The 13,373-nt window shown below is 48.5% G+C and overlaps 1 protein-coding gene across 1 annotated transcript; it reads right to left on the bottom strand.

The window, feature by feature from the left end:
- Window positions 1–1,958: 1,958 nt before the first annotated feature.
- Window positions 1,959–12,818, bottom strand: MYDGF (myeloid derived growth factor). Its single transcript, XM_053372657.1, has 6 exons — window positions 12,612–12,818; window positions 10,302–10,352; window positions 8,783–8,844; window positions 7,097–7,178; window positions 4,584–4,656; window positions 1,959–2,580 (listed from the first exon to the last, which is right to left on the bottom strand). The coding sequence occupies exons 1-6, from the start codon at window positions 12,789–12,791 to the stop codon at window positions 2,501–2,503; spliced, it is 528 nt and encodes a 175-aa protein (XP_053228632.1). The 5' UTR covers window positions 12,792–12,818; the 3' UTR covers window positions 1,959–2,500.
- Between the last annotated feature and the right edge of the window lie 555 nt (window positions 12,819–13,373).

The raw sequence follows: 13,373 nt of genomic DNA, 5'->3' as shown, positions 1-13,373 counted from the left end.
AGTCAGCAACCTGCTGAGAGCCTCGTTAATTACATGCCAAGGAAAGCTGTCCTCAGAGGAAGGACGGCTGCTCGCGGCGAAACACAGGAAGATTCCCTACCCAGTCAGACCAAAGCTCGCTCCGCTGGTTAAAGAGTGTGGTTGCTGGTAATGCCAAGGTTGCAGGTTCGAGTTGCATATTCCTGCACTGCAAGGGGTTGGACTAGATGACCGTCAAGGTTCCTGCCAACTCTACAATTCTATTTTTCTATCTGTCCAAGAGGCTAATCTTCCCCCGGTAGAATTACGGATCTGGATTAGGACACTTAACTATTGGCTTCGCCTAAACTCAAATCCCCCAAGTCGAATATGTCTAGTGCTGCAAGATTGTCACACGAGCGCCTGGACTAACCTATCAAAAACTTCTCTCCTGTGGTTTATCACCGCAACAGCGACTCACTTTGGGTTTTAGTAAAGCAAACAGTCCAATTTGTCAGCGCCTAAATGATATCGCGGGTGGCGCTGTGGGTTAAACCACAGAGCCTAGGACTTGCCAATCAGAAGGTCAGCGGTTCGAATCCCCGCCATGACGGAGTGAGCTCCCGTTGCTCAGTCCCTGCTCCTGCCCACCTAGCAGTTCGAAAGCACGTCAAAGTGCAAGTAGATAAATAGGTACCGCTCCGGCGGGAAGGTAAACGGCGTTTCTGTGCGCTGCTCTGGTTCGCCAGAAGCGGCTCAGTCATGCTGGCCACATGACCCGGAAGCTGTACGCCGGCTCCCTTGGCCAGTAAAGTGAGATGAGAGCAGAAACCCCAGAGTCAGCCATGACTGGACCTAATGGTCAGGGGTACCTTTACCTTTACCTAAATGATATCGAGCGTCAAAACAACTTGGCCACAATAAGGAAATTTTGCCCGTGGTATGACTATTTTCCACCTTCCCATTTCGGCTCTCTGGCGCCCTATCTGCATAACCTAGCAATTCTAGAACATAGATGCGCTTTTACTCTTGCAAGATTGAATGTACTGCCCTCGGCTGGACTTGAGGGACAATTCCAACAGAATCCACACGAAAAACGCTTATGTCCCTATAGAGATGGCAGTTGTGAATTGGTGGCGCATGTCTTCTGGGTTTCTGGAAGTTTTCCTGTTGTTATTCTGCCTCTCACAGCTACAATAAACCTACCATTATGGACTGGTCATTTCTTTGTCGGGGGCAAACTTAGCAGGGGATCAAATACTTTTTTCCCCCCCCTCACTATATGTTGCTTTGAATGTATACTTTGCATGTGATTTTCTTCAGTAATGTTTTGTTCTGGGTTTTGGGGATGTTTCAACATGCTGCAAATCACCTTGAGATTTTTTTCCTTTAAAATACATAGTGGTTATAGAAATGAGGGGGCGACTCTGGCTTTTGCTTTTAAATTTTTCTGAAGCTGTGGGTGGGAATGTATTTATGTGGTAGAGTCACCATTCATCGTTCCATGTCATTCTACAACATAACCTTACAAGTTTATTTTGACCTTGCACCAGGGGTTTGGTTGTTTTTTATGGTGTTTTGAGTTGCATTGTTCCTTCAAGAAAACTAAAAATAACAGTACATTCCTCTTTTCAATGCTCTTCAGCATGGGTAGGCAAACTAAGGCCCAGGGGCTGGATCCGGCCCAATCGCCTTCTAAATCCGGCCCGTGGACGGTCAGGGAATCAGCGTGTTTTTACATGAGTAGAATGTGTCCTTTTATTTAAAATGCATCTCTGTGTCATTTGTGGGACATAGGAATTCATTCATATATATTTTTCAAAATTTAGACCGGTCCCCCCACAAGGTCTGAGGTACAGTGGACCGGCCCCCTGCTGAAAAAGTTTGCTGACCCCTGCTCTTGAGAGCAAGACAGACGAGACTTGCACACCAATTAAAGCGCCCAGGAAATGGACGCAGCAGCAGCAGCAGCAAAGAGACGAACAGAGGCAAACTGAGAGAGATATATATATTCTGATTTATTCGAACTATTGCCCTTTTTCACCAAGGAAGAGAGAAGGTGGGATTCCGTTGTGGTTATTAAGCTGGCTTACGGAGGGGGAAGACAAGGTGGGGAGGGAATGCGCCGGTGTATTTATTTGGTCCTTTTTGGATGAAAAATGATCAGAGGAATCGAAACTTCTGCGACGGTTTTCAGACGCAGTCTCTCTGTGACAGCTGCCGCTGGTCTCTCCCAGATTGGGTGCTGCACCATCAGACTGGAAACGAAGATTGCTAGGATGATAAACGGCGCCCCACATTTATTCCCTGCACCGCCGGTGACAATTCGTATTCCAAAGCAGAACACCAGAAACATCTCAAGAGGAGCTTTCAGGGTTTGTGGTGCCGAAGCACTGTGCAGTTTTGCAAATGCTTCCCCAATTCCTACTCCAGGGTAGCACAGGAGAGAGGTCCCCACCTCTGCAAGAGTCAGCCAGAAGATCCGCTTGCAGTGTCCCCGGCAAAGCAGAGCACCTTCTAACAGGCAAGGGAACTCGGCGATTCACAGCTCGTCGTGGGCCGTTTTGGCGACGATCAGCAGCTTGGACAGTTCTGAGCGGAATTTGCCTTCCTTGTGAAACACTGCAAAGGGGAGAAGACGACAGCAGGGTGAACAGAAGGGCAGAAAACACAAGGAAAGGCAGGATCACAGCTGCTCAACAGCGGAACAGTCTCTCCTTTTTAAACAGAGGTTGGATGGCCATCTGTCGTGTAGGATCACGCAGGTGGCGCTGTGGAGACACGATTTGTTCTCAGACCAAAGGGGCACAGGTAACCAATTTGCCCACAAGCAGTCTCTTGAGAGGGACGCGGGTGGCGCTGTGGGTTAAATCACAGAGCCTAGGGCTTGCCGATCAGAAGGTCGGCAGTTCGAATCCCCGCGACGGGGTGAGCTCCCGTTGCTCGGTCCCTGCTCCTGCCAACCTAGCAGTTCGAAAGCACGTCAAAGTGCAAGTAGATCAGTAGGTACCACTCCGGCGGGAAGGTAAACAGCGTTTCCGTGCACTGCTCTGGTTCACCAGAAGCGGCTTAGTCATGCTGGCCACATGACCCGGAAACTGTACACCGGCTCCCTTGGCCAATAAAGCAAGATGAGCGCCGCAACCCCAGAGTCGGCCACGACTGGACCTAATGGTCAGGGGTCCCTTTACCTTTACTAGTCTCTTGAGAGTCCCATGGACTGCAAGAAGATCAAACCTCTCCGTTCTGAAGGAAATCAGCCCTGAGTGCTCACTGGAAGGGTAGATCATGAAGCTGAGGCTCCAATACTTTGGCCACCTCATGAGAAGAGAAGACTCCCTGGAAAAGACCCTGATGTTGGGAAAGATGGAGGGCACAAGGAGAAGGGGACGACAGAGGACGAGATGGTGGGACAGTGTTCTCGAAGCAGCCAGCATGAGTCTGACCAAACTGCAGGAGGCAGTGGAAGACAGGGGGGCCTGGCGTGCTCTGGTCCATGGAGTCACAAAGAGTCGGGCACGACTAAACGACTAAACAACAACACAGTTCCAGTAAGCAATTTGCCCACAAGAGGACAGAGCCAGCGTACGTTATCTGAGCTACAGAACAAGCTTCAGAAAACCGACCACTGCTTAGGAGCCACAGATGTGACGGTTAAGCTCCTGTTCTCCATACAAGCGAAAGGTCAGAAGCAACAGCCTTCTCCGGCACATCCCTTGCAACTGGTACACTGCCACCAAACATGGAAGCTTGATTGATTGATAGATAGATAGATAGATAGATAGATTGCATTGATATCCCACTTTGCTCCAGTGAGCTCATGGTGATATGCAGTCTGACTCTAAAAATATATATTTAAAAATCCTTACTCCACTCTAGGGAAGCAGTTTAAGATGCAACCCCAAAACCACCTAGCGAGCTTTGAATCAGGTGATGAGACAATGGACTAAAGATTTTGGATATAATATTCAGTTAGAATCCTGGGAATGGTTACGGAAGGAAGGTATCGATTTTACTGCATGCAGTGCCCTTAAAGAAAATGTTGTGAAAATGATGTACAGATGGTATTTAACACCAGCTAAACCGGCTAAAAAGGGACACGGGTGGCGCTGTGGGTTAAACCACAGAGCCTAGGACTTGCCGATCAGAAGGTCGGCGGTTCGAATCCCCGCGACGGGGTGAGCTCCATTGCTCAGTCCCAGCTCCTGCCAACCTAGCAGTTCGAAAGCACGTCAAAGTGCAAGTAGATAAATAGGTACCACTCTGGCAGGAAGGTAAACATTATTTCCATGTGCTGCTCTGGTTCGCCAGAAGCGGCTTAGTCCTGCTGGCCACATGACCCGGAAGCTGTACGCCAGGTCCCTCGGCCAGTAAAGTGAGATGAGCACCGCAACGTCGGCCACGACTGGACCTAATGGTCAGGGGTCCCTTTACCTTTACCTTTAAACTAGCTAAAATGTGCAACACAAGAACCAATGAGTGTTGGAAATGTAAGGAAAGGGAAGGTATCTTCTACCACATGTGGTGCTGAGCTCCTGCCACGAACGCTCTGGAGGCTTTGTCCGCCCCAAGCAGTCCTCTGTACCCCCGAAGCAGTGTCATCAGCCCCTCCCGCTGCTACTCACCTGCTGTTTCGGTCACCTGGAATTCCTCCTCCTTTAAGGGAACGTCACTCTGCCCTCCAACCGCAGCCGTGGACTGCAACAAGACAGAAGGTACTCACACAGGCATGTCCAAAAATTTCTCTCCCGCCTGCTGCTCAAACTAGTCGTCACAGGAACACAGGAATCTGCCTTCCACTGATTCAGGCCGCTGGGTCTATCCAAGCCCAATGCCATCAAGACCAAGTGTGGGGAAGGAACGCTTTGGACTGCCAGGTTTTTTCAAACTCCAATTCTTATCATCCCCAGCAAGGCTTGGCCAGTGGGGCTGTAGCCAAGCAACGTTCAGCAGAACAAAGTTTCCCCACACCTGGTCTACAGTGACTGGCAGAAGGACCTGAAGGTCTTTGCTTACTTATTTGTTAGTTGCTTTTCTCAGTGGCCTAAAGTGGCTATTCCCTTACTTCCGAGCCAGGTTCAATTCTGTTGTATTAATAATAATAATAATAATAATAATAATAATAATAATAATAATAATAATTTATTATTTATAGCCCGCCCATTTGGGTTTCCAAAGCCACCCTGGGCAGTTCCCAACAGAATATTAAAAGCACGATAAAACATCAAACATTAAAAGCTTCCCTAAACAGGGCTGCCTTAAGATGTCTTCTAAAAGTCAGGTAGTTGTTTATTTCCTTGACATCTGATGGGAGGGTGTTCCACAGGGAAGATGCCACTACCGAGAAGGCCCTCTGCCTGGTTCCCTGTAACTTGGCTTCTCACAATGAGGGAACCGCCAGAAGGCCCTCGGAGCTGGACCTCAGCGTCCGGGCAGAATGATGGGGGTGGAGACGCTCCTTCAGGTATACTGGGCCGAGGCCGTTTAGGGCTTTAAAGGTCAGCGCCAACACTTTGATTTGTGCCCGGAAACGTACTGGGAGCCAATGTAGGCCTTTCAGGACTGATGTTATATGGTCCGCTTCCGGTCACCAGTCTAGCTGCCGCATTCTGGATTAGTTGCAGTTTCCGGGTCACCTTCAAAGGTAGCCCCACGTAAAGCGCATGGCAGTAGTCCAAGCGGGAGATAACCAGAGCATGCACCACTCTAGCAAGACGGTCTGCGGGCAGGGAGGGTCTCAGCTGCTGTACCAGATGGTAGGCAGCTGCCCTGGACGCAGAATTGACCTGCAATTTTGGACAGCTGTGAGTCCAAAATGACTCCCAGGCTGAGCTCCTGGTCCTTCAGGGGCACAGTTACCCCATTCAGGGCTAATCTACTAAGCCCTGCACAACTTAGGTCCAGGGACTGCCCAAACCTTGATATCCCAACACGATCACTACAGTGGTGGGGGAGGCTCATTTGATAATAGCAAGAATCGCCCCAATCCTGTGGAACTCCCTGCCAAAAGAGATTCAGCAGGTACCTCCTGTGCCAACTTTCAAATACCTGATGATACCTTTTCTAGCCTATCAGACCTATGAAGGCCATTAAGAATACAATTATTTTCATATTGAGATATTTGTAGAATAAATTTGGAAGAAATTCTTCCACCTTGTCTTCTTCTTTTTTTCTTTTTTCTTTTCTTCTTTTTTCTCTTTTGTTCTTTTTAGATATATGTGTATGCTCATCTGAAATATATATATATGAATGTATGTATGTATGTATGTATTTAGGGACGCGGGTGGCGCTGTGGGTTAAACCACAGAGCCTAGGGCTTGCCAGTCAAAAGGTCGGCGGTTTGAATCCCGCAACAGGGTGAGCTCCCGTTGCTCAGTCCCTGCTCCTGCCAACCTAGCAGTTCGAAAGCACATCAAAATGCAAGTAGATAAATAAGTACCGCTCCGGCGGGAAGGTAAACGGCGTTTCCGTGCGCTGCTCTGGTTCACCAGAAGCGGCTTAGTCCTGCTGGCCACATGACCCGGAAGCTGTACGCCGGCTCCCTCGGCCAATAAAGCGAGATGAGCGCCACAACCCCAGAGTCAGTCACGACTGGACCTAATGGTCAGGGGTCACTTTACCTTTACCTTTACATGTCCAGGTAAATAAAACAGGAATCAAGGAGGAATGCGGAATGCATTTAGCAAATCCCCGAGGTCATAAACAGGAAAGGAAGGATGGCAATGATAGATAGTATTTAACATCTCCTTGTGAACTCTCGACTGGACCTAATAGTCAGGGGTCCCTCTGCCTTTACCTTTATGTATGTATTTGCAATATTTTGCTTATATTTTGTAATAATTATGTTAAATGAATTAATTAAAAGAGAATACAATTGAATAACTGTATTCAATAACTAAGAACAATTGGTGCCTGTTTTTAATATTGTTATGGTTTCTATTGTGTGGTTTTATTGCTGTAAAGACTTCTGATATGTTTTTATTTGTATTTTTTTTTTATGATGCAGTAGCATACAAACACTGCTATAAATAAACACAATGAAATTTAGACAGGGCCGTTTCTACGTGGAGATGCCAAGGATCCAACAGGAGACCTTAGGCCAGCCCCCCACCGCACCCTAGAAACAGAAAAGACTTACGTAGGCCATGCCATACTCGATCTTCGCTCCTTTGACCTCGCCTTTAAACTGGGTGAAGAAGAGGTAAGACTTCCCTTGGGGCCTTGGACGTGAAAGGAAAGGATAAAATGTAAAGCCACAGCAGAGGTTGTATGCGGGTTATATGTAGGGACGCGGGTGGTGCTGTGGTCTAAACCAGTGTTCCCCAACCCCCGGGCTGCGGACCGGTGCCGGTCCGTGGATCAATCGGCACCGGGCCACCCGAGGAACTTCAAATCATTTCACTGTGGCGGGTGGCCGAGGCGCAGAGCATTGCGCCCTCCCAAGCCCGCCCACTGTGTGACAATAGCGAATGAAAGTTCGCTATTGTTACACTGATGCTCCTCCTGGCCAATCAGGGAGCGGTCCTCTCGCTTCCTGATTGGCCGAAAGGCAAACCTCACGCCATTGGCCGAGGAGGAAGCGGGCCACAGAAAAATTATCAAACATTTACCGGTCCGCGGCGATAAAAAGGTTGGGTAGCACTGGTCTAAACCACCGAGCCTCTTGGGCTTGCTGGTCAGAAGGTCGGAGGTTCGAATCCCCACGATGGGGTGAGCTCCCGTTGCTCTGTCCCAGCTCCTGCCAACCCAGCAGTTCGAAAGCACACCGGAGCAAGTAGGTAAATAGGCACCACTGCAGGGGGAAGGTAAACAGCATTTCCGTGCACTCTGGTTTCCGTCACAGTGTCGCGTTGCGCCAGAAGCAGTTGAGTCCTGCTGGCCACATGACCCAGAAAGCTGTCTGCGGACAAACGCCGGCTCCCTCGGCCTGAAAGCTAGATGAGCGCTGCAACCCCACAGTTGCCTTTGACTGGACTTAACCGTCCAGGGGTCCTTTACTTATGCAAAGATTATGGAATGATTTATTTGTAGCTTTACCAGCCCCCGGGGGTCCACACGCTTCCTCTGCGCGATGCTCTGCTACCGGGGGTCCTCTCAGTTTCAGCAGAGTGTAAACACAGCGTAGAAACAGGAACAGTTGCCGTGTGTGCGTAGTAAATCAGGCTTAACGCACGGTGTCTCCCTTATCTTAGTTTAAGTCTTTATTCTCGTAGCAAAACAAACATCATAACTCTCCTGGTGACAAAGCACACATCTTGCTCCTTTCTCGCAACGGAGCAAAACACACACTGAGAGAGACACAGTAAAACACTCCCCTCAGTATTCTAAACCACGCCTCAGAATGTGAGACGTCACTCAGAACTTCTTAACCCTGTAAGTTCTGATTCTCTCCACAAAGATGCCAGGCTGGGTGATTATTAGGAGATGTTCAGGTGCTTAAACTAGGGGAGGGGAACAGCAGGAACGTGCTTGTTGGCCTCGTCAACTTTGCTGCGCACCCAACAGGCTCTGGCTTCACAGCCCTCCCCACACTGAACATGCACGGCAGGGAGCCCGCTGTAGTCGCAGAGGCTATTTGTGTGATTTAGAACCCGCCACACACTGCATGTTGGCTAATAATGTAGCTATCTCTCCTCTCCCATCCGGGACTGTGGCCAGGGCAGAGGAGAACAGCCCTCTGGATTAACCCTTTCAGAACCAGGAAGGTGCCTTCGAGAGCTGCAACTCCCTCAAACTCAGGGAGCAAGGATATGGAAAATCACATATGTATAAGCTGCAAAGAGAAAGATCTGTACTTTTATAAAGGGCAGAAAACTGTACTCACCTCCAGATGGAACAGGAAAACAGCAGGTTATCTTCACTGACCCCAAGGCTCATTTGCCATTTCTTGAAAGGGAAAAGGAATAAAAGTCAATCTCAGAATTTAGGCACGCACTCGCCTATCAGATAGGCAAGATCTGCCGATCAGATAAACCTTAGCCGAGAGCAAACTGCAGCCGCTACTAGGAAAGCTAACCAACAAATTGAATTCAGCAGGAGACAAACAAAAGAGAATGTCTCCACCCCATTGTGGCTCCCTTTTATTACATACACAGTCCAACAAGACAACAACGTAAACCCCACAACTGGGGTTTATTGATACAAATCAATATGGTTAATTTGACCCAACAACCTCCCACCCCCTCTCACACACAAATAAAACTCATGGCAATCTACCAAAATCAACTAATAATGATGGTGATGGTGATGATGATTTATTATTTGTACCCCGCCCATCTGGCTGGGTTTCCCCAGCCACTCTGGGCAGCTTCCACAAAGACCAAAAATACACTAAGATGTCACACATTAAAAACTTCCCTGAACAGGACTGCCTTCAGATGTCTTCTGAATGTCAGGTAGTTTCTTATCTCTTTGACATCTGCTGGGAGGGCGTTCCACAGGGCAGGCGCCACTACTGAGAAGGCCCTCTGCCTGGTTCGCTGTAGCTTTGCTTCTCGCAATGAGGGAACCACCAGAAGGCCCTCGGCGCTGGACCTCAGTGTCCGGGTGCAATGATGGCTGTGGAGACGCTCCTTCAGATATACTGGGCCGAGGCCGTTTAGGGCTTTAAGGGCAACACCAACACTTTGAATTGTGCTCAGAAACGTACTGGGAGCCAATGTAGGTCTTTCAAGACCGGTGTTATGTGGTCTCAGCGGCCGCCCCCAGTCACCAGTCTAGCTGCCGCATTCTGGATCAATTGTAGTTTCCCGGTCACCTTCAAAGGTAGCCCCACATAGAGCGCAGTGCAGTAGTCCAAGCAGGAGATAACCAGAACATGCACCACTCTGGCCACAGTCCAAGGCAGGGAGGGTCTCATCCTGCGTGCCAGGTGGAGCCGGTAGACAGCTGCCCTGGATACAGAATTGACCTGCACCTCCATGGACAGCTGTGAGTCCAAAATGACTCCCAGGCTGCGCACCTGGTCCTTCAGGGGCACAGTTACTCCATTCAGGACCAGGGAGTCCTCCACACTGGCCCGCCCCCCAACCATGCTCTGGGTACCCCAATCTCTCTCACCAGCGATGAAGACTATTAAATGAACAGATGAAGAACCTATTTATGTGATGCCGACATAAAACCCCACACATACACTGCGGGTGGGGAGGAAAAAAATTTTCTCCCCCTCTACCCCACCTCACAATGCCTATGGCAGCGATGCCTCACACCAAATGTAACAGTTTAGGAGAAATGTTAAGTGTTCCACCTTACAGAATTGAAGAGTGTCGCTCCAGATTCAGAATTAAGGGCAGTAGCTGGGGGGAAAGCTAAGTCAAATTGGCCTTAGGATTAACACAACTCACTTCGTTGGTCCCACCTTGAGCAGCATAGGTGAAGGTGCAGGTGTAGTCTCCCTGAAGGAAAGAAAGAAACAGAAACAAGGGCTTTAAAACACTCAGCACTTTCTTCCATGGGACAGCGCTGGTTAACAGGTTATCAAGAGAGGAGGCGAGAAAACGAACACTGAAGTGTGAATATAAAATATAATGAATATATTGCCGATCGAAAGGTCGGCAGTTCGAATCCCCGTGGTGGGGTGCGCTCCCATTGCTTGGTCCCAGCGCCTGCCAACCTAGCAGTTTGAAAGCACCCCCGGGTGCAAGTAGATAAATAGGGACCGCTTACTGGCGGGAAGGTAAACGGCATTTCCGTGTGCTGCGCTGGCTCGCCAGAGCAGTGATGTCACGCTGGCCACGTGACCCGGAAGTGTCTTCGGACAGCGCTGGCCCCCGGCCTCTTAAGTGAGATGGGCGCACAACCCCAGAGTCTGTCAAGACTGGCCCGTATGGGCAGGGGTACCTTTACCTTTACCTCGGGTTAAGTACTTAATTCGTTCCGGAGGTCCTGAATCTGTTCTTAACCTGAAGCACCACTTTAGCTAATGGGGCCTCCCGCTGCTGCCGCCCCACCGGAGCACGATTTCTGTTCTCATCCTGAAGCAAAGTTCTCAACCTGAAGCACTATTTCTCGGTTAGCGGAGTCTGTAACCTGAAGCGTATGTAATCTGAAGTGTATGTAACCCGAGGTACCACTGTAATATGAAAACTCTCCCAGAGCCAGTGTGGGGTAATGGTTATAGAGTGTTGGACTAGGGCCTGGCAGAAGCCAGGGTTCAAATGCCCTACTCAGCCATGGAGCTCTCTGGATGTGACTTCGGGGGGGGCAGTCGCTGCCTTCTGTCGGCCCAGCCCTACCTCACAAGGCTGTTGTGGGGATGAAATGAGGAGGGTTAGGAGAACCACGTGAACCGCCTTGAAGCTCCATGGAAGGAAAGGTGGGAGACAAATGCAATTACAGTAGTACCTCAGGTTAAGTACTTAATTCGTTCCAGAGGTCCATTCTTAACCTGAAACTGTTCTTAACCTGAAGCACCACTTTAGCTAATGGGGCCTCCTGCTGCTGCCGCGCCGCCAGAGCACGATTTCTGTTCTCATCCTGAAGCAAAGTTCTTAACCCGAGGTAATATTTCTGGGTTAGCTGAGTCTGTAACCTGAAGCGTATGTAACCTGAAGCGTATGTAACCTGAGGTACCACTGTATTGCAATAAATAAATACGTGCAATGAATAAATGCATTCACTGCAATAAATAAATGCAATAAATAAATGAATGCATTCAATAAATGAATAAGTATGTGCAATAAATGAATGCAACTACTGCAATAAGTAAATGCAAAAAATGCAATTGCTGCAATAAATAAATAAGTTGACAATATGGACAGACTAGTTACATACGAACGAATTGCATATCGACGCAAATTAAGAATGGATAAATATGAAGAAATCTGGAAGGAGTACTTAAGCGATAAGGCGGAAAGTGTTGGGAAGTAGGTGGAGGAGAGGTGGGGAAATATTGTTAAAAGGGTGCAGTTATAGGTATATCAGTACTCAAATCTGAATTGTTAAATTGCATTATTAGTGTTATTGTGGTTTTTGTTGTATGTGTTTTTGCGGTTGCTGCCGGTATTAAAAAAAGAATATAAATAAATAAATAAATAAAATAGATGAAATCACTGCAATCAATAAATGCAATAAAAACGAAACAATTGGTAACACTGTGCTTAAAATTAATTAATTAGTGTTTCAAATATCACTGATATTGGAAACTGCTACATACAATTACTAAGGAATTCGGATGGAAGAGATTCGAGGAAGTCAAATATTATGTTTATGAAGTTGCTGGTCATTGACCGTATTAAAGATATTTGATTTTTTTGTTTATGAAGATGGATGGTACTTAATTTTAATTAATTAAGTGGTAATATGTTGTATGTATCTTTTTTCTTTTCTTTTTTGTTTGTCTTTATTATTGTTAATCTTTTCTTTCTTTACTATGTTTATCTACTGAAAATAATAAATATTATTTGGAAAAATTAATTAATTGATTGATTGATTAATTAACAGAAATGAGAAGCGCTCACACATCTAGGCAGAGAACAGAACCAAAGTTTCCCCCTAACTACGGGTGCCGCGAAGGGACACGCCCCGCCCTCCCCGCAATCCCCGCCGCGAGGCCCCGCCCGGGGCTTCGCCCCAGCCAATCAGAGCGCTGCCCCGTCCCCCGGGTCAGGCGCGCCTCAGCCAACCAGCGGCCGCCACCTCCGTCCGGCTCTCACCAGGCTCTTCGAGAACGAGTGGGCCGCTCCGCCGGGCCTCACGTCGAACTCGGCCGTGCTTTGGTCCCCCTCGGCCCCGGCCTCCGCCGCGGGAAGAAGAGGGAGGATGACGAGGAAGGCGGCGGCCGTCGCCAGACCGTTCCAAAGCCGCCGAGCTCTGACCGACCTGGGCGCCGCCATCTTTGGAGGGGGGAAAAACCCGGATACGGCGAGCCGCGGGGACCAAACCGCGTCCTTCGCGTTGTTTGCGCAGGCGCCTGGTGTTTTCCTTGACGCCCCGGCGGCCATCTTTGCAGCGGGCAAAGGATGGTTAACCCTTTGCTGCCGAGTCTTTTTTCCCCACGTCCAAGAGCGCAAATAGAAAGCACGTTTCTTCTCCTTTCTGCAATCGGAATTGAAGCTCTGAATCCCAAGCCGGAATTAAGATTGCCGGAAGAAATATCAACAACCTCAGATATGCAGAGGACACAACCTTGATGGCAGAAAGTGAGGAGGAATTAAAGAACCTTTTAATGAGGGTGAAAGAGGAGAGCGCAAAATGTGGTCTGAAGCTCAACATCAAAAAAACGAAGATCATGGCCACTGGTCCCATCACCTCCTGGCAAATAGAAGGGGAAGATATGGAGGCAGTGAGAGATTTTACTTTATTGGGCTCCATGATCACTGCAGATGCTGACAGCAGTCACGAAATTAAAAGACGCCTGCTTCTTGGGAGAAAAGCTATGACAAACCTGGACAGCATCTTAAAAAGCAGAGATATCA

This window comes from Podarcis raffonei, chromosome 18 (genome assembly GCF_027172205.1).
Source record: "Podarcis raffonei isolate rPodRaf1 chromosome 18, rPodRaf1.pri, whole genome shotgun sequence".
Classification (NCBI taxonomy): domain Eukaryota; kingdom Metazoa; phylum Chordata; class Lepidosauria; order Squamata; family Lacertidae; genus Podarcis; species Podarcis raffonei.
This window is presented reverse-complemented; position numbering and strand designations above follow the sequence as displayed.